A 26336-nucleotide genomic window follows, 5' to 3' on the forward strand; every position below is an offset into this window, starting at 1 on the left:
ATCCGTATAAGCTTTACGTTACATAGGAAATCGAAAAAAAAAAAATCCTAAATATTTATACTGCAACAAGCAGATCCCCCATAACAGATTGTACTATGATTCTAGACCAATGACATAATGAAGCAGAATTTAACATTTGATTTCTTTACCATCCACTATTGCATTGACTCCCACATAGAAGGCTCTCTTGCCTTCTTTACGTGCTTTGCTCAATCTTAGGCCAGAGGAGATTCCGTATAACTATAAATCTTTGACCGTGAAGTCTTCTTTAAAGAACATCTTGTTCTTTTTGAGAAAGTCATTACCCTTTGCTCCTTTCTATGTAAGGTCCCGGGCAATTCTGGAAGCAAATCCTATAATTACTGGCTTTCTTTCCCTTGCTGCCATCCACACTACGTCTTTCAACATGATGAGCAATGTCTACATTGTTTCCCACAAAGTTACGTTCCTCCTCAACAACCACCGCTCTACAGATCTTAATCACCGAAGGCTTGACATTATCCTCGGCACATTCAGGCAGCCCCTCCAAATGAAGATTTCATCTTCGACAGTATCGATCTTCATCGTTCAGTTTGTCCTCCAATTCAGAGACCCGCTTTACAATCTCTTCATTTTTGTTTTTCAAATCCTCGTTTTCTTTACGAATGTCAAGTATTTCCGAATGTACAACTTCCAGTGCTTCTTTTAAGAGGTTAAAAGTCAAGTTTTCTTTCACCATTACTTTTATTTCCTCGGAGGACTGTTTGATTATTTGAATGATGCTGTTATGTACCTGACTTAAGGTCAAGTCATCTGATGCATCTCCTATTGCAAGCTTCTTTGGTGGGTGAGTTTTGGACAGTTTGTTAGGAAAGGAGTCACATTCACCTACCTTTTTGCTTTGGCAAGTGTACGAGTGTGTGTCGTCAATAATTATTTTTTCCGCCATCTTTCGGACCTCCAAATCCATCACTTTGGGAACTGTCAACTCCACAACAAGTTAATTTAAGTTGTAAGCTGTAATTTAAGCTGTAAAATTAAATAAACCGCAGACCTGGCAGTAAACAATGCAAATTTATGCTAGAATTTTAGTAACACATAAGTGTGAGTTATTTCCTATATCAACATAAGTAAGATATACCTGAAGTTAGGGCTGGGCAATATGGCAAAAATGTAATCTCAATAATTTTTCCCCATATTGAATGGTAAGGATATACAGTATATTTCAAAATATGCTTTAAAAGAGTATTCCAAGAATGACTGAAGCCACAAAAATTTAAGGATTCATTAAATTAAATTTTAAAGTATAGGTTATGAACAAAAACAGATGACAGATTTGGCCTTAAAAATTTAAACAATTTACAAAAGAAAAAAAAAAGTTGTGACAAATTATGGTAAATCAGTAAATGTACAAAATGTAAACATAAAATTATTGTAAAAGCATAATTTGTAAAACAATTAGACCACAGTGTCTGACTTTAAGAGGTAGGTCAAATGTGCAAAACATAAAATTATACAACTTCTAGCTAGTGAACACAATTTGTAAAACTTTCACATTATTATCTTATTTATTCATAATTTTTTTGCCAGGAAAACTAGTCTGTGAACAGTGTCTGGCATTAAGAGGTACATTAAATGTGTAAACAAAAATATTCAACTTCTAGCAAGTGCACACAATTTGTAAACTCTGTTGTTGTTGGGGTTTTTTTTGCCAGAAAGACTAGTCTGTGAACAATGACTTTAAGAGGTACATTAAATAAAAGGTAAATAAAAATCAATTATTAGCTAATGCACTCAATTTGTAAAACGTTTACAGGTTTTTTGCCAGAAAGACTAGGCTGTCCACTGTGTCTGGCTTTAAAGCTGCCCTGTTGCAGCACACAATATTACCACCTGTGCTAAATGTCGCTGCATTGATCTTCCACCATACCAGGGGGTTGGTCTCATTGTCTGCATCAGAAGCTTGCAGGTAACTGTTTAGTTCAGGTTCAATAGACTGCTGTTCTGTGGGACCAGATGTTGCAGCAGACTTTGTATAGGACTTCTGCCCAGTGTCTTCTTCTGCAGTTTGGCTGGTGTAGCAGCAGCACCATCACCTTTGCCTCCTCTCAGTGCAGTGGATGGGAATTCAGGAGTACAGTAGCTTGCGATGTGCTCTGACATTCATCCAGAATCTGAGCCACAGCTCTAGATTTTACTGCCTCAAGCATGTCATCTTTGATGTAGCAATTCTTAAAACGAGGATCAACAAGGGATGCTATGCTCAAAAGGTTATCAGTGGCAGCATTGTCATATTTCTTATTCAGATAACTGAGGACAGAAACCTTGATGGTCTTTGTGAGCTCTGAGTCATCAGCTACAGGTTTCAAGACCTCCTCATTGAACAGATGCAGTACTGGTTTCAGGTATGACACACTCACATATTTTTCACCAGAAAGGGCATCAGTGAAATTGGGTTTAGAGCCTTGCACACAGACTCCAGAACCTCAATATCCTGCCATGAGGAAGCCAAGTGCCTTGTTTTTTTATCAGCTGATAAAACTTTTGCAATGGCCTCCTGCTCTAGCACTCGTGCTATCATTGCATGGCGTGACCCCCACCTGGTCGGTGATTCTGTGATCAACTTGTGCTTTGGCAGCTTGAGCTCCTCTTGAGTGGCCGCTAGTTTGCGTTTCTTTTTCCACGAGAAGGAAAAAGCACTGACCACTTTTTTGCACACACCCATGGCTCTTTGGATTCTCTGGTCTCTCATACGCCCCTCTGATGATGAAGAAAACAGTATAGGCACATGCTCAGAATCTTTACAAGGCAAAGATTTTTTTATAAAAAAATACTTAGTGATAAAAAAAAGGGTTAATATTTTGTGATAAATTAAATTTTTTTGAGATTTTTAAACAATAATAAAAAAACAACATTTAGACCACACACACTAGGGCTGTCTTTTTATCCCACAATTCGGAGTTAAATAAAGGCCCCAATGAACTAACATAACGGCTTAAGCATGCAATGACAACAAAAATAAAATGAGTTATCACATTATTATTGTAAAACAGGTGCATTACTCACTTTTTAAAACATTAACACCATGTAACATGCTTAATATATATGCATATTTATTAAATAACGTCAAGCAGGTCTAGACGATCCTTTATTTATTTATATTTGCCTTTACAGCGAACAACCACACGCAAGTTGGTGTTTGTTAGGGCAGTGTGAATACAACAGCATTTTCTAAACTATGCAGTCAAAAGTAATAGCCTTAAATGCTGTAAAATTGTAGGATATGTTATAAATCCTCATATGCTGTTTTAGCACTATAAACTTTAACTTAACTAGTAGATGCTTAACTTACCAATGGCTAGATGCAGCCGGTGACCAAAACACTGCAGACAAGTCCAGTTTTTAAGTGAGACAGCCTTAACAATGTTTGCGCCATTGTCTGTTGTAATGCACATTTGGTCGTGGTCGTCTGGAAAATATGCCGTCTGCAAGCATCTTGATTGCAGACCCCAGTCCTCATCAATGTAATAAATTGTGAGACTCAAATATGGCTCGGATGAGCGGCTGGACCATAGGTCGGTGGTAGTGGCAAAGTATCTCACGTTTCTTATTATTTTCCTTAGTATGTTTCTAAGTATTGTTCTGCTGTGTGATTGGCTCTTAGATTAATCCATATCGAGCAAAAAATGTCTAGGACTTATCATCATCGTTTTTAAAATAAAATAAATCGTGATTCGATATGATATCGATTATTAGCCCAGCCATACCTGAAGTTTATGTTATGCAGCCATGTAAATACACCTAGTAATTCCGCCATCTTAAATCGACCAACTTTGAGATTTTGGTCCGAATCATTTGTTCTTTTATCACGTGACTTTCATAGACGCTATGCAATGCAGTACACAGGAAACAGAATTAAATGGCTCTTCTTAATGAGTCTTCTACTCCTAGCCGTTCGTTCTTTTGTCACGTGACCCCCATAGACGCAATGCGGGTGTATCTAATTGATGAATTTGGAGACACTAAGGACAACAAAAATCTTGTGACAAAGGCATCAATTTTTTCTTTTCTTTGCTTGTATAAGCTAACACAAAAATAAACTTACATGCACATATATTAAAAGTATGAGGCTATAATCTCTTTGTGAATTGCAGAATTTGGAATAGCAAAAGACAAAGGCTGGTGGCAAAAGCGTCACTTACTTCCCTTCTGGCACAAGCCCTTAAGATTAGATTGAGATGGCTGTTCGGCACACAGGTTTCTATGTTTTATTGTACAATTCAACCTTAAATTGTCTGTACAGTAAAATAAATAATTTATGGCACTCATTCAAGGTTGACAATGTGGTCCTGGTTTCTTAAGTTCTTTCCAAAAGTTAACTTGATCCTGTAGGCTGTGTGTGGTTGTTACAATGAGTTTTGAGTAGCGACACCAGTTGTAAGGAACAAAGAAGCCGTTGAAGAGGCTCTGATCAGTCTGACTTGTGAAAGGTATACCAAGATACCACATGCACAGTCCTAAAAATACGTCTTCAATATAAACAGCTTTGACATGCTTTGCTCCTTTAATCAGTTTGTTTGGAAGGTCCGAGGAGATCACATAGCCCAATCCCAGTGCGTAAGGTGGATAAAAATCAGCAGGAAACACATCTTTTGGCAGATACCATTTAGAGCTGGGGTCTCTGGAAACAGCAGCCCCTATGGCCACAAGCCCCGTCATATAGTTCTTTCTTGGTGCCTGAAGAAGCATGTTTATTAAACTGTTCACATTTAGGAACATATCAGAGTCGATCTTCATGGCATAGGCTGCATTTTGGCAGTAAGTTGCCAGCCATTCCATAATCACCATAGTCTTGATAGTAAGATTTTTATAACTGTCCAGAAAATCACTTTGAATGATGTCGTGGTGTTCCTCACTCTCCTGCAAGATCTTCTGCTGCATCTCCTCTCTCTCTTCATGTCCAGGCTGACCAAGCAGAAAGAAAAGGCTCACCACTTTGTTCATAACCATCTTTTCAGATCCCCAGGTGGTACGGACGGCATCCCGAGCTTCCCTGTTGTTTGGTGCCACAGGTACCATCAAGACCAAGAAGGGCTTCTCATTCTGACACCTCTCTGATTCATTTAAAATGTAATGGTATTTACAGGGATATGCCACGAGGTATGTAGTTTCAGGTTGACATTGTTTATCTGGTAACGCAGAAGATGACCATTCTAGACCAGATGCGATAAAATAGCCATTTGAAGCTGCTGTCTCTGTGGAGAATGTAGTTTTCTTTATTATCCGAGCTATTTCAGACCAAATTTCTGATACTTCTGTTGAGTTCACATAGTACAAGAGTAACACAGCCGATGTTAGAAGTGTGAGGAAGCCAACTTGAAGACGAGGACGCAGACCTTTGGTCTAAAAACATTAATAGATTAAAATGATTGTTTAATTTAAGCCTTCAACATAGTTCATAGTTATAAAGTATACATGTGACTACGATAACAATCTCAGACACTAGCTCATTATTGAATAATTATGGTCTAATGCTAAACCCTAGTTGATGTGTTACTGTTACAACTGTACTGATGTTCAATGAAACTGTTGATGTAGTTCCTCATGGAACATGTAGTTGGTTTATTTTAATGATGTACATTGATCAGCCATTACATTAAACTACTGACAGATGAGGTGAATAACATTGGTTAGCTCTTTACAGTGGCACTTGTCAATGAGTAGAATGAATAAGGCAAAAGGTAAACAGTAAAGAAAGTAAATATATAAATTTTAACAGTAAACAGTTAAAATTGATATGTTGGAAGCAGTAAAAATGGGCAGGTGTAAGGATCTGAACAACTTTAATAAGGGCAAAATTGTGACAGCTGGAAAACTTGATGAGAGCATTTCCAAAATAAGTCTTAGGGTCTGTTCCCAGTACACAGTGGTAAGAACCAAAAGAGTTCCAAGGAGGGACAACTGCTGAACAATCGATAGGATCATTGGGGCTCAAGGCTCATTGATGTGCATAGTGAGCTAGACTGTCTGGTCCAATCCCACAGGATAGATTGCAACAATTAATGCTGGCTGTGATAGAAAGGAGTCAGAACATAGTTCGTTACAGCCCTTCATGGCAGCAATATTTTTTATTGACAGGGGCATTTTTTCTTAGTAATACAATTAAACCTTGGATTGCAAGCATAATGTGTTCTGGGAGCATGCTTGTATAATCCAAGCAAATTTCCGCTTTAAGAAATAATGGAAATGCAGATTTTTTCCCCAAAATATTGTGGCGTGGGCGGGGCGGCGGCTGACGACCAGCATGCTTTGCGGGAATGTCGGTGTGTTCACCATGATGGGGAAAGGTGTTTGGGTTAGTGACTTCGGCCCTGTTGTGTGTGTGTTGAGGTGTGTGACGTGTGAAATGTGCTCCAGTTCAAGCTAGTGGTGAATTGGATGTAGGCTCCTGAGTGAAGGTGCTGCTCATGCTATACATGCTGAGTGCCTAATAAAGTACTCCCAGCCATTGCATTGGGTAGCAAATAAGCTCACTCGTCTCTCCAGCATTCTTCCCGGCGTAAAAACGCTACATTGGTGTCAGAAGTGGGATGGAGAGTCACGGGTTTGAGCGCACAACGGAGGACCTTCAGAAAATCCAAGCGGGCCGCCGAGTAGCGGAGCGACTACTCGCGAAGAAGAAGCGCTTTCCCGACGGCGCTAAAGCGAGCACACCACGGCAACCAACGCGGAGCGGCGAGGTGAAAATCCCGGCGCTGGATCTCGGGGCGGAGGCTGGCGCTGCGCATGCGCCGGAGCAACATACAGCTCCGTGCGCCGTTAGCCGGCAAAGCGACCTGCCGCTGCGCGAGGCCGAGCGCGCTGAGCCCATATCGGCGGTACATCACGGCGGAAGAGCCGAGCGACCGCCTGCAGCTCAGTGGCGCTCCGTTCGTGAACCTAGCCGGGGACAGGGCTACCCGTCGCGGCTAGGCAACGAGCAACTCCCCGACGTTTCGCGGCGAGGCCGAGGCACGGGACAGCGTACACCAGCAGCCGCTAGACTAGCGCCGGGAGGACGCGTGGTAAGCCGCGCTGGGCTCTACATCGACTGTGTGCTGGATGGCGTCTTACTGCGGGCGCTCGTGGACACCGGCTCCACTGTTTCGCTGCTGCGCTCTGGATTACTGGGGCAAAGCAAGCGTGTTTGCGGACGGCCTGATCCTGCCTTCAGCATCTGCACCGTTGCTGGGGGCTACGTGAAGGTAAGGGCGTGTCGCACAGTGCGAGTCCAGGTGGGTGGACGGACTTATTCCCACGGGTTCGTTGTGGGGAATGTCGAGGAGGACTGCGTTTTGGGGTTGGACATTTTGGAGAGATGGGGTGCGGTGCTGAACTTGTCCAGCAGAACTCTGCGTGGTAACTTCGGGGTAGCCAGGTTGCTCGGACCCAAACCACAGCTGGACAGGTTAGCAGCACACACCCGGGGGGCGGAACTTCCGGTAGCAGACCGAGCGGGAAATCTGCGCGCTAACACCGGCGCTTTACCTCGCCGGCCGGGCAGCAAAGCGCGTGGCCGGTACTGCGAGCAAGTGGAGCGCCGTCTCGACGTAGAACCCTCGACGCAGGACGTTCCCCCCGTGCAGTCCTCCAGGCTCTCCGGTGGTGATCAGCCGTCCGAGCCAGCGTGCAGCCGTCTTACTGCGTCTCCCAGAGCGTCACCCGCAGTCGCTCCGCCGGTCTCACAGCTGAACTGTGAACCGCTCATCGCCAGGCAGAAGGGCCCCACCCAGCGCTCGCGGGCACCGCTGCAAGACTTTCGGGTGGGGGCACCTATGGGGCGAATGGGCGTGGACACTCACAGCCAGGGGCGAGATTTTGCTGCTGGCGAGCAGGTGTGGGTGTGTTCCTCCGGAAGGAGAAGGAGGGGGCTCTCGGCCGGGCGTGTGTCTCACTGGGTGGGCCCCTGTACAGTAATAGCTCGGCTCTCCGATGTCGTCTACCGGGTGCGGTTGGCGGGGCGGGCACGAGTTTTGCTCCACCGGGACCGTCTTGCGCCTTGCCAGCCGCACGCCGGGGAAACATTGAACTCTGTGGAGGCCGAACCGCCTCAGGACTACGTTTGCATTCATCCCTCACCTGCCAAAGGACGCCGGCGTTCCTACCGCCAGCGCCGACCGCCTCCACGCTTCCGAAACAAAGTTCTTCATGGTGACCAGGGACGGTCACAGCTCGGGTGGGGGCAGTGTGGCGTGGGCGGGGCGGCGGCTGACGACCAGCATGCTTTGCGGGAATGTCGGTGTGTTCACCATGATGGGGAAAGGTGTTTGGGTTAGTGACTTCGGCCCTGTTGTGTGTGTGTTGAGGTGTGTGACGTGTGAAATGTGCTCCAGTTCAAGCTAGTGGTGAATTGGATGTAGGCTCCTGAGTGAAGAAGGCTACTGTGCAGGATGACTTTCTCTCTCTCTCTCTCTCTCTCTCTCTCTCTCACACACACACACACACACACACACACACACACACACACTAACTGAATCACTGCTTAGTGACATGAAGTCTCTGTAGGCAAAATGGAATCTTTAACAAGGAACACTCTCTACTATTTTTACCTGCTTTTGAGGATTTCACAGAAATGTGATATTGCATTGTCTGCTACAGCCTTTTTAACTTTTTTTTTTCACGGGGGCCTATGTTGCAATATGGTTACTAAAGAACAGTCACTACGTTTGGACACAAAATGTAAAAAATTCCACACACACACACATGGTTACAATATTGGTGGTAGTTTAGAGGGCTAAGGCACTAAGGTACTGATTGGAAGATTGGCAGTTTGATCCCCAGTTCCACCATGTTGCCACTAAGCAAGGCCATTACAGTAACTCAATAATTTTATATGCTCCAGACGTGCTGTACCATGCACGCTTACCCCAGTTACGCTGGGATATGCAAAGAAAGAATTCCACTGTGCTGTAATATATACTGTATGTGACAAATATTAAAGGCTTAACTTAACTTAAGACATGCACATGGATGTTGACCATACGAGCATGGGGGATGATTACCCACAAATCCACAGCACGAGTGAAAGAAGAACCATTGGCTTAGTTGTGATCATGTGACGCTCGGCAAATAAAGCTTATAGATACTACAGTACTCGTATTTCAAGACCTCGCTTGTTTATCAAGTTCAAATTATTTTTTAAAATTTGCTTGTCTTGCAAAATGCTCGCAAAACAAGTTACTCGCAGTCCAAGTTTCCAGTGTATAATGTGTCCTGCCCCACAGCAAAACAATGTTCAGGAATTGTTTGAGGAGCAAGACAAAGTGTTCAAGGTGTTCACTTGACTTCAGAATTTCACAGATCTCAAACTCGGATCCATGAAGGCACCACTTATAACTCATTATCTTACCTTCATCATTTCTGTTGTCAATGTTTCTTGCACTGCTCATCCATCAGTTCGCTTACTGTAAAAGTAAAAGAGCAAAAGTAAATATTTATTTTCTCTTTGTATAGCACTGTCTTTTGAGATTTACACTGTCAATGCAATTTCATAGCATAATTTATCAGAGATGAATTTGCGCCCCCCTTTTTTAGGGGACACTTTTAATAAAACCTTGAAATATGTTTAATATTTTCGTTTTATGATCAGTGATTTGGAGTATCAGCATCCAGCATTACAGTGTTCAATAATAATGAACACTATTAATAATGACCTGCTCAGTTCTTTACAGAATAAAAAAAAAAAAAGAAAATCTCCAGGAAATGAGAAATGGGCTTTAAATACAAAAGATGCATACATAAACTATTCGAAGGCTGGTGCAAGGGTGGAGCAGGGGTAGCTTAGTGAGTAAGGCATTGGACTATGGAAGGTCCCAGGATCAAGCCCCATCACCACCAAGTTGTCCCTGTTGGGCCCTTGAGCAATGCCCACAACCATCACCTCCACAGATGTGTAATGAAATAAAAAGAAAATGCTCTGGATAAGGCCAAATGCTGTACTGTAAAATATAATGTCATGTAAGAGAAGCCAGCAGAAAATTAAGGAAATGGTGTTCTATATCTGCAAATAGCAGTGCCACCAAGTGGAGCTCCAAACAATGTATATGTCTTTCTAATATGAAATTATCATTGTTTTTTTACATAAGCAGATGTACAGTATTTTTGACTAAACATTTGCTCTCTGTGTTCTATGCACATTGCAGAGTCATGCTCCTGTGCACATACCCATTTTGTACACATTCTGTCCAAGCAGAGGTGTCAAGTAACAAAGTACAAATACTTCGTTACCTTACTTAAGTAGAAATTTTGGGTATCCATACTTTTTAATTATTTTTCAGCCAACTTTTTACTTCTACTCCTTACATTTTCACACAATTATCTGTACTTTTTAAAAATAGGCTCGTTACTCCGATTTTATTTCAGCTTGTCATTCAAAGAACAAAAAACAAAAACATCCGGATAAATCGTGACAACCGGATGGAGCTAATTAGATTGTGGTTGGGTAAGAAGTATAAACATACCATTCCGACACCCTATTGGGTGGTACGCGATCCATCACACCTGCACATGACGTCACGTCACACACTCCAGCAAGGACGTTTGAATAAAATAGCATTTTCGGTTGATAAGGTTGTGATAAGTAGACGAAGATGTCCGTGATAGAGACTCAAGATTTGAGCGAAATGTCACAGCCAAGCACCAGCGAGGAAGGTAACAGCACCAGGAAGGTTACAGGAATGATATATATATACTGTATATATATATATATATATATATATATATATATATATATATATATATATATATATACACTCAGCAAAAAAAGAAACGTCCCTTTTTCAGGACTGTGTATTTCAACAATAATGTTGTAAAAATCCAAATACCTTTATGGATCTTCATTGTAAAGGGTTTAAACAATGTTTTTCATGCATGTTCAATAAACCATAATCAATTAATTAACATGCACCTGTGGAATGCTCGTTAAGGTCACAGTTATGGTAATTAAGGTCACAGTTCTAAAAACGCAGGACACTAAAGAGACTTGTCTACCGACTGTGTAAAAAACCCAAAAAAAGATGCCCAGGGTCCCTGCTCATCTGCGTGAACGTGCATTAGGCATGCTGCAGGGAGGCATGAGGACTGCTGATGTGGCTAGGGCAATAAATCGCCATGTCCGCACCGTGAGACGCCTAAGACGGCGCTACAGGGAGACAGGAAGGGCAGCTGATCATCCTCGCAGTGGAAGACCACGTGTAACAACACCTGCACAGGATCGGTACATCCGAATATCACACCTGCGTGACAGGTACAGGATGGCCACAACAACTGCCCGAGTCACACCAGGAACACACAATCCCTCCATCAGTGCTCAGACTGTCCGCAATAGGCAGTCCATGAGGAGGAGATGCACTGCAGTACTTCAAGCAGCTGGTGGCCACACCAGATACTGACTGGTACTTTTTAATTTTGAGCCTCCCTTCATTCAGGGACACATTGTGAAACATTTTTAGTTTATGTCTTATGGTGTTGACTCTTTTAGTGTTCATACAAATATTTACACATTAAGTTTACTGAAAGTAAAAACAGTTGAAAGTCAGAGGACATTACTGAAGTTTGACTTTTAGCACAATTAAAATACTTATAGGCAACTAGTTATCATATTTTCTTCTCCATGAAACATGTTAATGCTCAGTGGTACACATACATGGTTCTTTAATGTATTTGCATTATACTAAAATGCATTATTTTTCAATTGCCATATACTGTACAGTATCCCAAATCACTATGGCCGGTAAAGAATACAGCAAAAAAACAAAAACATTTTTCTTTTTTTTTTAAATGAGGTGTTAGTGCAGTAAATAGGCCCATGGCACAGCCTAAGCTTTTATCCTTAATGCTTTTTCCCCCCTCACGTTACTTTTACACTTTAAGTAGTTTTGAAACCAGTACTTTTACACTTTTACTTAAAAAGCTTGAGTTGATACTTCAACTTCTAAAGAATTCTTTTTAAACCCTAGTATCTATACTTCTACTCAAGTAATGAATGTGAATACTTTACACCTACTTAAAGTTGACACCACTGTGTACAAGCCATGCACAAGGTCCACTAAGAAAAGAAGAGTGTTCTTGGCTCACCTTGTAGAAAATCTTTTTTTTTTTGTTTCTTACACAAAAGGTAGTGAAAAAGGAAAAGGAAAAGCAATCTCTCACAAATATATACAGGTAGTAGCGGGTCCTTGAATGTGTGTCAACTGCTTGTAAATTTGCACATCATATTTATAATTTATATGTAACGTACAAAGAAAATTTCCATTTGTTAAAAGATAAAGATGTGTTTTTGTACATGGGTGTTTTTCACAAACAAGATAAACATCTTTATTAATCTCAAGGGAAATTTCAGTAGGCTATATGTATATATATTTGTTTATTTACTTATTTATTAATTAATGATTGTTCGGGTGTTCACCAGAACCGAGGTAGTTCATTAGATCTTCTATATATAGCTACTTATTCTGGGAAACTGGGTCGAGCATTGTTTGGTTATGTTTACAGTCACTTAGTAGGCATTTTGTTTTGTTTTGTTTTGTTTAATTTAATATGTATTTTAAATTAATAATGTGACGTTCAGTGTGTTTCTGTGTTAGTGGAGCTGATTCGGTATCGTGAAGAGTTGCGTTCGTTTCACGAGTTTTTGTAAGTACAGTTTGGTGTTTCTCTAGTGTTAGTGTAGCCCCTTGCATGTTTAGCTTCCTGCATGTTTAGGACACTGCATGTTTAGCTTCTTGTTTGTTTAGGTCCCGGTATATTTAGGCTCATATAGGTCTAGTTATTCATCTGTCTAGCCACGTGAGAGCTTAGCTGCTAAGAGGTTTAGGCGTTAGCGGAGTTTACTTCTAGTAGGAATTAGCTTCATGTGTGCTTAGCCTTTTGTGTCTCCGTTACCGTGGTAGGTCAGGAACTAACCCGGTTAGCCATTAACACCATTAGATACTAACCCGGTTAGGTCATCACCCAACATTACAATAACCAGTGTAGCTACTAATCCAACTAACCACTAACCCATCCTGTCTCTAGTCCCTCTAAGTCTCTAGTCTTGCCTTGTCCTGTTTCAGCTTCACGCGTAGTTTGTTTGAGGTCTTAGCCTCTTGTCTCGCCATAGAGCCTGTGTTTCCTTTTGTACAGCAAAGAGAGTCTATTTATGTATGTGAAAAAACTAAAGAACCTTGTGTCATACTAAGAGTCTAAGTTAAGCTCTAGATTCTTGTGCTGAGAGTGTGAGCCCTTGGTTTATTAGTTTGTTTCTTTCGTTTTCCAAGTTTGGCTTATATTCGATATAGGGCCTATGCCTACCCTTTCTGCCCACGGCAACAACAGCCGCAATACTACCTAGTTTATGACACTTATATACAGTAGCAGTATAAATTTATTTAAATTCAATTTTATTTGTATAGCGCTTTTAACAATTGCCACTGTTGCAGAGCAGCTTTACACACTCAAAAGAATTATTTAAATTTGTATGGAATGTAAATGTTTATGAATCAAAATGATAAGACTGTCCCTGATCAATGCGACGGCAACAGTGGCAAGGGAAAAGCTCCCTGAGATGGTAATAGTAAGAAAACCAGTCTCAAAGGCTCAGAGAAACCAGTCTCAACAGTGAACTCATCCTCATTTGGGTGAGACGGATAGCAGGGATTGATCTGCATCATACAGTGTGATATATAGTTCAGTATAACAGTTTACTGTCCATTACATGCAGACTTTATGATTTAAATAACTGGCAATGAAAATTAGTACACCCTAAGTAACCATGTCAAAACTGTGTCCAAATTATCAATATTTTGTGTGAGCACCATTTTTATCTAGCACAGCCCTAATCCTTCTGTGCATGGTATTCACCAGAGCTGCACATAATGTTGCTGAGATCCACTCCCACTCCTCCAGCTGCTGGATGTTAGACACATAGAGCTTTGCCACCTTTCTTTGAGGATGCACCACAAGTGCTCAATAGGGTTCAGGTCTGAAAACATACTTGACCACTGACAAACACATGAACATGATTAATAAGACATGTGGCTTTGCATGGGTTAAAGTTGTACAGCTGTTATCACTTAGGGTGTACTTACTTTTGCTGCCAACTTTTGTTTTTAGAAAACAGTAAATCTATACTATTATACAAGCTGCACATTGTTTACTGTAAAATATATCCAAGTTTCATTATACTGTAGAATTGTCCTTTTGAGAATTTTTTTTGTTGTTGCTGAAATTAGAGGGGTGTACTCACTTTTGTGAGTGGATGTATAATATATATAAGGAGAGAGACAAAGAGAAAAAATATACATATAGTGATTTGAAAGGATTCATTACTTATCAGGCAGCAACATTTTGTTAATGGCTAAAAATATTCCTTGATGACATTTTTGAAGACAAAACCTTCTATTAATGCCTTTATTTCCCTTCGTTATCTGGTATGGTAAAATTATTTACGGGATAATTTTACCTACAGTACAGTCATGTTCAAAAGTTATAACCCCCTTCTTTGGGCCTCTTTCCCAGTCAGGATCGCCACCCAGCTGAAGAAAAGTGACAGCCATCGTGTTTGACTTCTGCCTGTGGGCAATTTATAAAGGTGATAAAAGTGCAGCGATTTATAGACACGTGGTTGCCAGGCGATGTGCGATGAATTAGGTAGCACCAGTATGGTATCAGGGCCAAAGACAAAGCATGACAAAGAAAGAAAGACAGACAGACAGACAGACAGACAGACAGACAGACAGACAGACAATTGTGCTTACAAGAGAGAGAGGCAAAGACCCAGGCTCTGTCTCCCCAAAATGCCAGCAAGTGAGAGAGAGAGAGCGACACGCATCGGCTCTCCATCTCCTCTAAAATAAATTAAACATAACTGTGATCTGTACTTGTAGATGTGACCTCACCCTGCAGGTACTATCTGATCATTTTGACATACACTTACTGAAAGTATTATTAGGAACACCATACTAATACAGTGTTTGACCCCCTTTCGCCTTCGGAACTGCCTTAATTCTACGTGGCATTGATTCAACAAGGTGCTGAAAGCATTCTTTAAAAATGTTGGCCCATATTAATAGGATAGCATCTTGCAGTTGATGGAGATTTGTGGGATGCACATCCAGGGCACGAAGCTCCCGTTCCACCACATCCCAAAGATGCTCTATTGGGTTGAGATCTGGTGACTGTGGGGGCCATTTTAGTACAGTGAACTCATTGTCATGTTCAAGAAACCAATTTGAAATGATTCGAGCTTTGTGACATGGTGCATTATTCTGCTGGAAGTAGCCATCAGAGGATGGGTACATGGTGGTCATAAAGGGATGGACATGGTCAGAAACAATGCTCAGGTAGCCCGTGGCATTTAAACGATGCCCAATTGGCACTAAGGGGTCTAAAGTGTGCCAAGAAAACATCCCCCACACCATTACACCACCACCTGCATTTTTGCCCACAGGACTGCCGCATACTGGATGTTTTTCCCTTTTCACACCATTTTTTGTAAACCCTAGAAATGATTGTGCGTGAAAATCCCAGTAACTGAGCAGATTGTGAAATACTCAGACCGGCCCGTCTGGCACCAACAACCATGCCACGCTCAAAATTGCTTAAATCACCTTTCTTTTCCATTCTGACATTCAGTTTGGAGTTCAGGAGAATGTCTTGACCAGGACCACACCCCTAAATGCATTGAAGCAACTGCCATGTGATTGGTTGATTAGATAATTGCATTAATGAGAAATTAAACAGGTGTTCCTAATAATCCGTTAGGTTGGTATATTTCCTCACACATTTCATACAAAATTTTCCTAATTTTTATTTGATTCAGTAAAGCTGCTTTGTGACATTGACCATTGTTAAAAGCACTATACAAATAAAAGGGAATTGAATTTAAATGCATTCTGATCATGACCCCCCTTCTAGACTTTTTACTCACCATACGTTTTTTTATTCAAAGTTAACAGTTCAGCACTATCTTCCTACATTTTAATAATGATTTGGACAGTTCTTAACTACAACAACAGGATCAGAATCAAAACTATCTGGAGACAGAGTGACAGTACAGATAAGAACAGTAAACTACACACTACACTGAAAACAAGACTATTTAGCCACAAACTAAAACTAGAGTCAAGTGAACACAACACACACACAAAGTGGGACCACAGATAAAAATTTTCTTTTTTCACAATCTGTACATTAGAAATCGGCTAATCATAGTTTTTATTTATTTTTAATATAAAATTCCCCTTTTAAAACAGCTATCTACAGTACCATATAATCCAATCTTGCCTCTCCCTTACAGGGTGGCCCAACAGTTCTGCATTAACAAACATTAAATAAAATAAAATATTTTGTGACATACATAAAACAGATTTTGTCTTCAGGTTTGCCAGACCAGAAAAAACAGTGAGAAAAAAAATAACTAGCTAACATAAGGAAGGCTTTGGTTACCTTTGCTTTGGAGTCTTGGAGTGCAGGAATTAGTAGTTTGTATGGTAGATGAGTGGTGAGGATCTGAGGTCCTTGTGAAGCCTTTAGAACCTTGTGGCTATACGTAGTACTGCTCAATTCACAGAGTTTGTGCCCAGTTATGCTGTTTGAGAATCTACTGGATTTCCTCTGCGTAACTCCAGCATAAAAACGTCTTGTCATCCATAAAATAAGTAGAAAAAAAAGAAACATGACATTGTGTGCAACTGAGATTTGTAAATCCACAGACTAAAACTTAAACATACCCCACAAACACACACCTTAAAGTTTGAGACTGAACCTACCTGATTTGGATTACGTGTGTCTAAATTCCTGAAATATTAATTCAGTAGCATAGCAAAGAGATTTATGTGTCAGAAATTGTCCAGGAAATATCTCTGTATCGTTCAGCAGAGCTATCTCTCTCTGAGTCAATATAGCCACCTGTTGGTATATGTACTGTGTTTGAGAGGAGGTACAAACTGGGGCAGATTTGAATAGGTCTAGGAGGAGTAGGAGGAGATGAATGACAGTATAACCAATCATTTAATTTTTCATTTCTTTTATATACATTTTAAATTTCCAAATGCCAGATTTGTATGACAATATATGACATCAAAGTATATGGATGTAAGGAGCATAAAGATTTTTAAAGAAATGCAACAAAAAAAGTCTTGTGTTCTGATGTCTCATATTGAAACTAATTCAGAACGATGGGCACGTCAGTGTAAAAAGGGAAATGCAAGAAGCACCCATCATGCATAGTGGTCCCTGTACAAACCTGGAGGCGGTGTTATGATCTAGGCAACATTATGTGATAATAAAATGGAGTCAGGCGCCTACCTGAATGTATTGAATTACCAAATTATAACATTTACAGAGTATGCTTTTTTCTGTCCTAATGGCATGGCCATATTCCAGGACATAAAGTGTAAATCAATGGTAAATGAAGCAAGAGAAATCATCCTCACACATGAAATTGCCATCACATTGCACACTGTAATCATACTGTATATACAGTATGTAAAAGTGTTGTGAATGATGCAGTGTCTTGGCTTATGGCATGTAGGTCACTTTGCTGCTGACTTCCTGTCTCCTGACAAATACCAGTACTTAACCTTGTACTGTATTTGTGTATTGGCCTGTCACACGACTTGTCCTTGTTTACTCCTTATTTCATATTTTACCTGTTTAAAAACAATTAGAATCATTATCTTAGTTAACTGTACTTCTTATTCAGACTCTAATATATTTGGTATACTTTATTATTTTATGTGAGGGAGTCACATTATTTATATATCTCATGTAACATTTACAAAACTGTGAGACAGACTAGACCACAGACGTCACCACAGAACAGAAAACAGGAAGAGGTGAACATGTGCAATTTTTGAAAGCGACAAACATGCAGACGAATATTTTAAAGTAAAAAATTATAGTGACTTCTATTGTAATCTTGACCATATGAAGTGGGGACAGTTCATAGTGAAACAAGAAAGCGTTCCTCCAGGAGCATGGTCCTACATAAAACAAACCAAAAGTACACGAGACTACACACTACTCGTGGACGTAGAGTATTATGGTGAACTAGTGTGTTTAGATACTGTATCTAAAAAGGAATTAAACCAAGGAAACCCTAACCTAAAAAAAAGTGCACAGGCCTGAGCATGTGAAAACAGTGCAAGACAATACAGTTAAGGAAAGTACAGAGCTGACTAGTACAAAGTACTCCTGTGCGTAGAGTGAGAAAAATAATTATACTGCAATATAATAAATGTTGTGTCAGGGATAACTAGTGTTTTTGTTTTTGTTTTTGTTTGGGTGGGGGGGACTTTCTTTTTGGGGCTTAGGATTCTTATATTGACTCAGAACTTTGTAATCCTCTATTAAAGGCGGATATCCTACCTCACCGCCATAAATGACTTATCACTTTAATATCGCCATTTACATTCTCTCTCTCTCTCTCTCTCTTTCTCTTTATTAGTCCAGCTTAGTGTCCTGAACTTTTTTGGGCTGCAATTTTACTAACTGCACTGTTTGCAACAACGTTGTAACGGGTCTGGCACACAGACAGAACACACGGGAAGCTTGTGATGCCTTCAAAGTTGCAACAACAGGTATATACTGTACATTAATATGCACTTCTTAAGCAGTCAAATAGAAAGAATGCAGTCTTATCGAAATTACTTGTTTCATGATTCTGTGGGTCGAAGCTCAGTAGATGCAAGGTCATCAGTACCACACAGGTGGTACCAGGAGCAGGTAAGACAAGCGGTGCTGAGCAGGTGGCACGGAGCAGATAGAGACAGTGGGGCGTGTGCTAAAGCAGGTGACAGGCAGCGTGTGGCTCCAGAGCCGCATGTGGCTCTTTCATCTCCCTGCTTTGGCTCCCTGTGACATTGAAAAATAATGAGTATTTAATTTAAATGTATTTTATTTAAGTTCATTAGCTGTAATTTAAAATGTAAAGATTATGGTGATCTAGTAACATTAAAATAAGACATGTTTAATTTTTGGTCGCACAAAATATACATCACAACCACCATTGTGCGACACCCGCCGACATGTGATTTATTGAACTTTTCGAGCTGACGTCACTTTGTCTGTATTATTAATAATAATAATTGATTAAAGATGTACCAAGATTTTTTTTTTTACAGATTGCTAGCCTATATAATATTAACAATTTCTTGACTTAAAGTTTAAGTTATAGTGTCATATTGATATGATGACAATAATAATAATATTTTTTTTTTTGGTTAACAGCTGACTGCATGCTCCAGTACACACGATGAAAAGATGACGGCATTGAGAAGCAGACAGCATTTTTGGTTTGCTGCAAATAATGTTTAATATCTTATCCTAACTGCATTGGCTCCCAGTAAAATTTCGCATTAATTTTAAAATACTACTTTTGGCATATAAAGCATTATGATCTGCCACCCCTAATTTGATTAAAGGATGCAGGCTGCTTGTCAGTACCACATATTATGAAAATTACGGCAGGGGGCAGAGCTTTTACTTACAGAGCCCCAAAGTTATGGAATAGTCTTCCAATTAATGTTTGGGACTTAGACACAGTCTCAGTGTTTAAGTCCAGGCTAAAAACCTATTTATTTAGCCAAGCATTTTTGTAAATAGATTAGCCTTAGGTAAAGGAGCAGATCTGGGGGACTCGTGGACGTAGAGTATTAGGTGAACTAGTGTGTTTAGATGCTGTCGTCTCCACTCTCATTGATCACTCAGGTTTGTTAACGGTGAGGTGATTGGTCATTTTGCATCTCAAGGAGCCCTCATGTCTGTGTTTTCTTCTGGCTCTCCCTTTTAGTTATGCTGTCATAGTTAGTCCTGCCGAGGAGTCCCTGCTTGCACTCTGCACTAAATATACATTCGCCTTATACATTGTGTGACTCTGACCATTTCTAACTGTTATCTCTCATTTTCTTCTGCTCTCTCTCTTTTTCTCTCCTTCTCTCTTTTTAACTCTTCTTGTCTTTGTCGAGCTATACATGTCGCTCCTGAGCTGCCAGTGATCCAGACCCCTTCTGCCCTCTGGACCTGTCTAACTAGTCCTGGTGTTCCGCTTCTGGTTGGAGATCTCCCAAATTGCCCATAGTGTGTAAATGAGTATGTAAGTGTGTTTATGTGTGTGCCCTATGATGGATTGGCACCCTGTCCATGGTGTATCCTGCATTGTGCCCTTAGTCTCCTGGGGTAGGCTCCAGTTCCCCACGACACTGAATACAGGATAAAGCAGTATAGATGATGAGTAAGAGAGTAAGTGAATTTAATTGAATATTTACATACGGAAACCAATCTTGAAATGTATCCATCAGGATTTAGGCCTCATCATAGCACAGAGACAGCGCTGGTTAAAGTGGTAAATGATCTCCTACTGTCCTCTGATCAGGGTTGTGCCTCTTACTTGACCTTAGTGAAGCTTTTGACACTATTGATCATAGTATTCTCCTTGATATATAAAAAGATTTAATAGAAATTGAAGGAACTGCACTTTCCTGGCTCATTGATTAATATCAATTTGTAGATTTAAGGTGCCCATTGTACAGTACATGTACTAAAGTAATGTTTGGTTTTCTAAATGGTTTGGTTTTAGGCCCACTGCTATCTTCTCTCTATATGCTTTCTCTGGGAAACATTATTAGTAAGCATGATATTAGTTTCCACTGTTAGGCTGATTAATTCTGCTTTATTCTGACGAGACAGAAGAACTCAGACCACATGCAGCTAGAACAACTTTCTAATCACACCTTTCTGTTTCATGTGTAAGTCGAGGCCAGAACCGTCTTCTAGGTAGCAAGAACCATCCCCAGACACGAGACGCATGCCAAAGAGACACACGGGGCATCCATGCAACGAGATCTCCAACCAGAAGCGGGGCACCAGGATGGGTCAGACAGGTCCGGAGGGCAGAAGGAGTCTGGATCACTGGCAGCTCAGGAACGACATGTGTAGCTCGACAGAGAGAGGGAAAAGGAGAGAGGGGGAGAAAGGGAAGAGAAGGAACGGGAGAGAGAGCAGAAGAGGAGAGATAACAGTTAGGTATGGTCACAGTCAAATAATGTATAATGTGAATGTATATTTACTGTAGAGTGCAAGCAGAGACTCCGGCAGGACTAACTACAACAGGATAACTAAAAGGGAGAGCCAGAAGGAAACACAGACATGAGGGCTTCCTGAAGAACCTCACCGTCAGCAAACCTGAGTGATCAATGAGAATGGGGAAGACAGCATCTAAACATACCAGTTCACATAATACTCTACGTCCATAATACTCTGAGTCCCCCAGATCTGCTCCTTTAACTAAGGCAAATCTGATCGAAGTAGGCGTGACGGATCGTAAGACACTAGCAGTTCGCTCAGGTACTGCGGCGCAAGACCATTTAATACTTTATATGTCAAAAGTAGTATTTTAAAATCAATGCGAAATTTCACAGGGAGCCAATGGAGTGAAGATAAGATAGGGGTGATGTGCTCATATCTTCTGGTTCTAGTGAGGACTCTCGCTGCTGCATTCTGGACTAGCTGAAGCTTATTTATGCACCTAGTTGAACAACCAGACAGTAAGGCATTACAATAGTCCAACCCAGAGGTGATAAAAGTTTTTCTGCATCATTTAGCGACAATATATTTCTTATCTTGGCAATATTTCTGAGGTGAAAGAATGCTATCCTGGTAATATTATCTACATGTGCTTCAAATGAAAGACTTGAATCTATAATCACACCGAGGTCTTTTACTGTTGCACTTGATGGAACAGAAAGGCCATCTAAAGTTACAGAGTGATCTAGAATCTTACTTTTAGCTGTATGCGGTCCTATTACTGGAACTTCTGTCTTATCTGGGTTAAGCAACTGAAAATAACTTTCAGTTCCGGTTTTTCCCCAGACACAGAGCTCAGATGGCCAGACTTCTCTTTTTTTAAAGCTATAAGAAACAAAGGGATCAATAATCAGTAACAATAATAATTAAAATAATATAATCTAATGTAATCAAGCTTAGAAAAAAATTAATCATATTGATCCTAACCATAATTAACTTCAATAATTCATCATTATATGACATGTAATCTTGAGATCATAAAAGGAGTATAATAAACATTAATTAATATTTCAATAACTTTGAGCATCTGAGGACAGATGAGACATGACTGTTGGAAAAGGAATAGGAAATTAGAAAAATAAGAATAAGATTATTATGCATCTTGGAAAAACCAAAAAAAAAAAAAAAACTACTCACAGTTGTTTGGGTTTTGTTTGAAATTTGGTGAAATCCTCAAAATTTGTATTTTTTTTTCTTTGTTTCTTTTTTAAAGGCACAAAAGACAAATTTACAAGGCAAAATAGAGAACTTAAATACTGCAGCTGAATTTAGACTGAGATGAATAAATTATTATTATTATTATTATTATTATTATTATTACAGCAACAACATCAACACTAATAATTAAATAACATAAAGCAAAACAGCAGCAATGACAATAAGGAGCTAAAAGAAGATATGGGAGGAGGCAATAACAGAATAGGGATTGAGAAAAATGAGTATAGTGTTATATATAACTCTACGGTGCAATATATATATAACCCTATAAGTCGAATATACAATGTGTGCAATACAGCCTCTGAAAATGTAAAATACACTATGCATAGTTTATGTCTAATTTCCTGCATGATATATCTGACTGCTCTTATTTATATTCATGTATATACATATTTACACCCTCATATTTATATTACTATGCTATCTCTGTGGCTTAAACGGGACCTGGGTCCTAATTTCGTACCAGAACATGAAAGTGTGCTGTTATGACAATAAAGCTCCTTGAATCCTTGAATCCTTGAATACAGTATACTGTATTTTGATAGTCTTTCTATTAATTTTATTCGTACATTTTAATGACTGTACGTATTTGACAAAGTTGCACACAAATAAAGGGGGGAAAACGAGGTTGCATTGCTACTTGTAGGCATTTAACTTGCTGAAACCCAAACTTCACAAAACGTTTTCAGAACTGGCCATTAAGAATGCATGTTTCGAGAAAAGGAATCCCGCGACTTGCCGCGACTGCAAGCAGCAAGCTGTGAAAATGCCCTTCATTACCTGTAGGGGGCAGTCGTGTTTCAATCTGAAATATTGTGTGTCTACTGAAGCCGAAAATGTGTTATCTTTTTTAGGCGTCCATTGACAGCAAGAGACAGAGCTCATAAACGTCTCGAGCTCAACTGTAAATACTGATCTGTATTTATTCTTTATTTTCTTCTCTCCTTCAGTGATGATACTTCTTTGACTGCGCTTTCTCTATTCAATTTTATCAGTAGTAGTAGTAGTAGTAGTAGTAGTAGTTGTACTCTGAATTTATTATTATAATTATTGTTATTATTCTTATTATTATAGTAACGCAAAAAGACGAAGTACAACAAAGAAAACAAAAACAATATTGTTTTGTGTTTATGCCTTTTAAATATACACAACAATAAACACTGCCTTTTGCAAAGTGAAAGTGAGTTTCGCGTGCTGCTTTTTGATCAAAAAGCTGATAAACACGTGCACAGATATGAGCAGATTTATCAATAAAACTACAGACATGAAATGCAACAAACACAAAAATATATGCTACTTGCTGAATACATCGCAACAGCACGCATAATCCCCGGGCTTTGACTGCGCTTTCTCCATTTATTAGTAGTAGTACTACTAGTAGGTATCTGTAAACACATCGTTGGGTTGTTTATGCAGGGTTAAAAATCTGTGTTATTTCGTGTACTTTAATCACACTGTTGGGTTGCTTTTGCTATGAATACTAAAAATGCTGCATGATTAAACTTAATGCAAAAAACGGAAAAGAAATGTCTCTGTTTGCCACCTAGACCTTATGGTCCGTTGTTTATGCAGTAAACACATATGGAACACAATGATTTAAGAGTTTAATTAAACATGAATATGTGGCATTTTATTTCAAATCCATCATTTTAATGGTTAGTGATTAGTGCAAGGGCGTCAACTTGCAGATTCTGTAATATTCAACTCAACTCAACTCATCTTTATTTGTATAGCACTTTAACAACATGAATGCCCCAAAGTGCTTCACATAAATAATAAAATAACATTGTAATCTAATAAAATAATGAATAATAATAATAATAATAATAAAAAAAAAAATATAATAATAATAAAATAAATAAAAATAAAATAATACAAAAATAAAAGATTATTTGTAATAAATTGTAAAAGAATATGTAAAAACAACATGTCATGTTGGTTTAATATTCCATTGTCATTTATATTGCCATTGCTGTAGAGCCTTTTACTGAAGCATTCGCTAGTTATTAAGTAAGTAAGTAACCAAATAAAAGATAAATGAATAAATAGTTTTAAATGGTACTTCAGCGTAGTAAAAGTACGCTAACATACTGTAAGTATATACAGTGGTGTGAAAAACTATTTGCCCCCTTCCTGATTTCTTATTCTTTTTGCATGTTTGTCACACAAAATGTTTCTGATCATCAAACACATTTAACTATTAGTCAAAGATAACATAATTGAACACAAAATGCAGTTTTTAAATGAAGGTTTTTATTATTTAGGGAGAAAAAAAATCCAAACCTACATGGCCCTGTGTGAAAAAGTAATTGCCCCCTGAACCTAATAACTGGTTGGGGCACCCTTAGCAGCAATAACTGCAATCAAGCGTTTGCGATAACTTGCAACGAGTCTTTTACAGAGCTCTGGAGGAATTTTGGCCCACTCATCTTTGCAGAATTGTTGTAATTCAGCTTTATTTGAGGGTTTTCTAGCATGAACCGCCTTTTTAAGGTCATGCCACAACATCTCAATAGGATTCAGGTCAGGACTTTGACTAGGCCACTCCAAAGTCTTCATTTTGTTTTTCTTCAGCCATTCAGAGGTGGATTTGCTGGTGTGTTTTGGGTCATTGTCCTGCTGCAGCACCCAAGATCGCTTCAGCTTGAGTTGACGAACAGATGGCCGGACATTCTCCTTCAGGATTTTTTTGGTAGACGGTAGAATTCATGGTTCCATCTATCACAGCAAGCCTTCCAGGTCCTGAAGCAGCAAAACAACCCCAGACCATCACACTACCACCACCATATTTTACTGTTGGTATGATGTTCTTTTTCTGAAATGCTGTGTTACTTTTACGCCAGATGTAACGGGACACGCACCTTCCAAAAAGTTCAACTTTTGTCTCGTCGGTCCACAAGGTATTTTCCCAAAAGTCTTGGCAATCATTGAGATGTTTTTTAGCTAAATTGAGACGAGCCTTAATGTTCTTTTTGCTTAAAAGTGGTTTGTGCCTTGGAAATCTGCCATGCAGGCCGTTTTTGCCCAGTTTCTTTCTTATGGTGGAGTCGTGAACACTGACCTTAATTGAGGCAAGTGAGGCCTGCAGTTCTTTAGATGTTGTCCTGGGGTCTTTTGTGGCCTCTCGGATGAGTTGTCTCTGCGCTCTTGGGGTAATTTTGGTCGGCCGGCCACTCCTGGGAAGGTTCACCACTGTTCCATGTTTTTGCCATTTGTGGATAATGGCTCTCGCTGTGGTTCGCTGGAGTCCCAAAGCTTTAGAAATGGCTTTATAACCTTTACCAGACAACCAGATAGATCTCAATTACTTTTGTTCTCATTTGTTCCTGAATTTCTTTGGATCTTGGCATGATGTCTAGCTTTTGAGGTGCTTTTGGTCTACTTCTCTGTGTCAGGTAGCTCCTATTTAAGTGATTTCTTGGTTGAAACAGGTGTGGCAGTAATCAGGCCTGGGGGTGACTACAGAAATTGAACTCAGGTGTGATAAACCACAGTTAAGTTATTTTTTAACAAGGGGGGCAATCACTTTTTCACACAGGGCCATGTAGATTTGGAGTTTTTTTTTTCTCCCTTAATAACGTAAACCTTCATTTAAAAACTGCATTTTGTGTTCAATTATGTTATCTTTGACTAATAGTTAACGGTTTTTGATGAGCAGAAACATTTTAGTGTGACAAACATGCAAAAGAATAAGAAATCAGGAAGAGGGCAAATATTTTTTCACACCACTGTAATATATATATATATATATATATATATATATATATATATATATATATATATATAATAAAAATATTATGTATAATGAAAATCTAATTTCATATATTTGTATTCAATTAAATTCTTAACATTTCAATGGTTAGTAATTGTTGCAGACATTCACACTAGGGAAGGGATACAAGGTAGGCAGCATTTTGATCAATAGGATGATACATCCAGACATGCAGACATACCCCGCCCCACCCCCACACACCCCTAAAAACAAAACAAACACAAATATAAAGGCTACTTGCTAAAAAAAGCTGGCTTTTCCAACA

At 39.6% G+C, this 26336-nt stretch overlaps 1 protein-coding gene across 3 annotated transcripts; it reads right to left on the reverse strand.

Moving 5' to 3' along the window:
- Window positions 1–1665: 1665 nt before the first annotated feature.
- LOC128542655 (beta-1,3-galactosyltransferase 2-like) lies at window positions 1666–16854 on the reverse strand. Of its 3 annotated transcripts, none has more exons than XR_008365670.1 (5): window positions 16767–16854; window positions 16444–16619; window positions 9368–9422; window positions 3332–5382; window positions 1666–2739 (listed from the first exon to the last, which is right to left on the reverse strand). XR_008365670.1 is itself a non-coding variant. In XM_053512606.1 (4 exons), the coding sequence occupies exons 3-4, from the start codon at window positions 9374–9376 to the stop codon at window positions 4309–4311; spliced, it is 1083 nt and encodes a 360-aa protein (XP_053368581.1). In that variant the 5' UTR covers window positions 9377–9422; window positions 16444–16619; window positions 16767–16854; the 3' UTR covers window positions 3090–4308. The 3 variants fall into 3 exon arrangements, 1 of the variants encoding a protein (XP_053368581.1); XR_008365671.1 differs by having other exon boundaries at window positions 16444–16636; XM_053512606.1 differs by lacking the exon at window positions 1666–2739 and having other exon boundaries at window positions 3090–5382.
- Window positions 16855–26336: the final 9482 nt, after the last annotated feature.

The sequence above is a fragment of the Clarias gariepinus genome, chromosome 15 (genome assembly GCF_024256425.1).
Source record: "Clarias gariepinus isolate MV-2021 ecotype Netherlands chromosome 15, CGAR_prim_01v2, whole genome shotgun sequence".
Taxonomy (NCBI): domain Eukaryota; kingdom Metazoa; phylum Chordata; class Actinopteri; order Siluriformes; family Clariidae; genus Clarias; species Clarias gariepinus.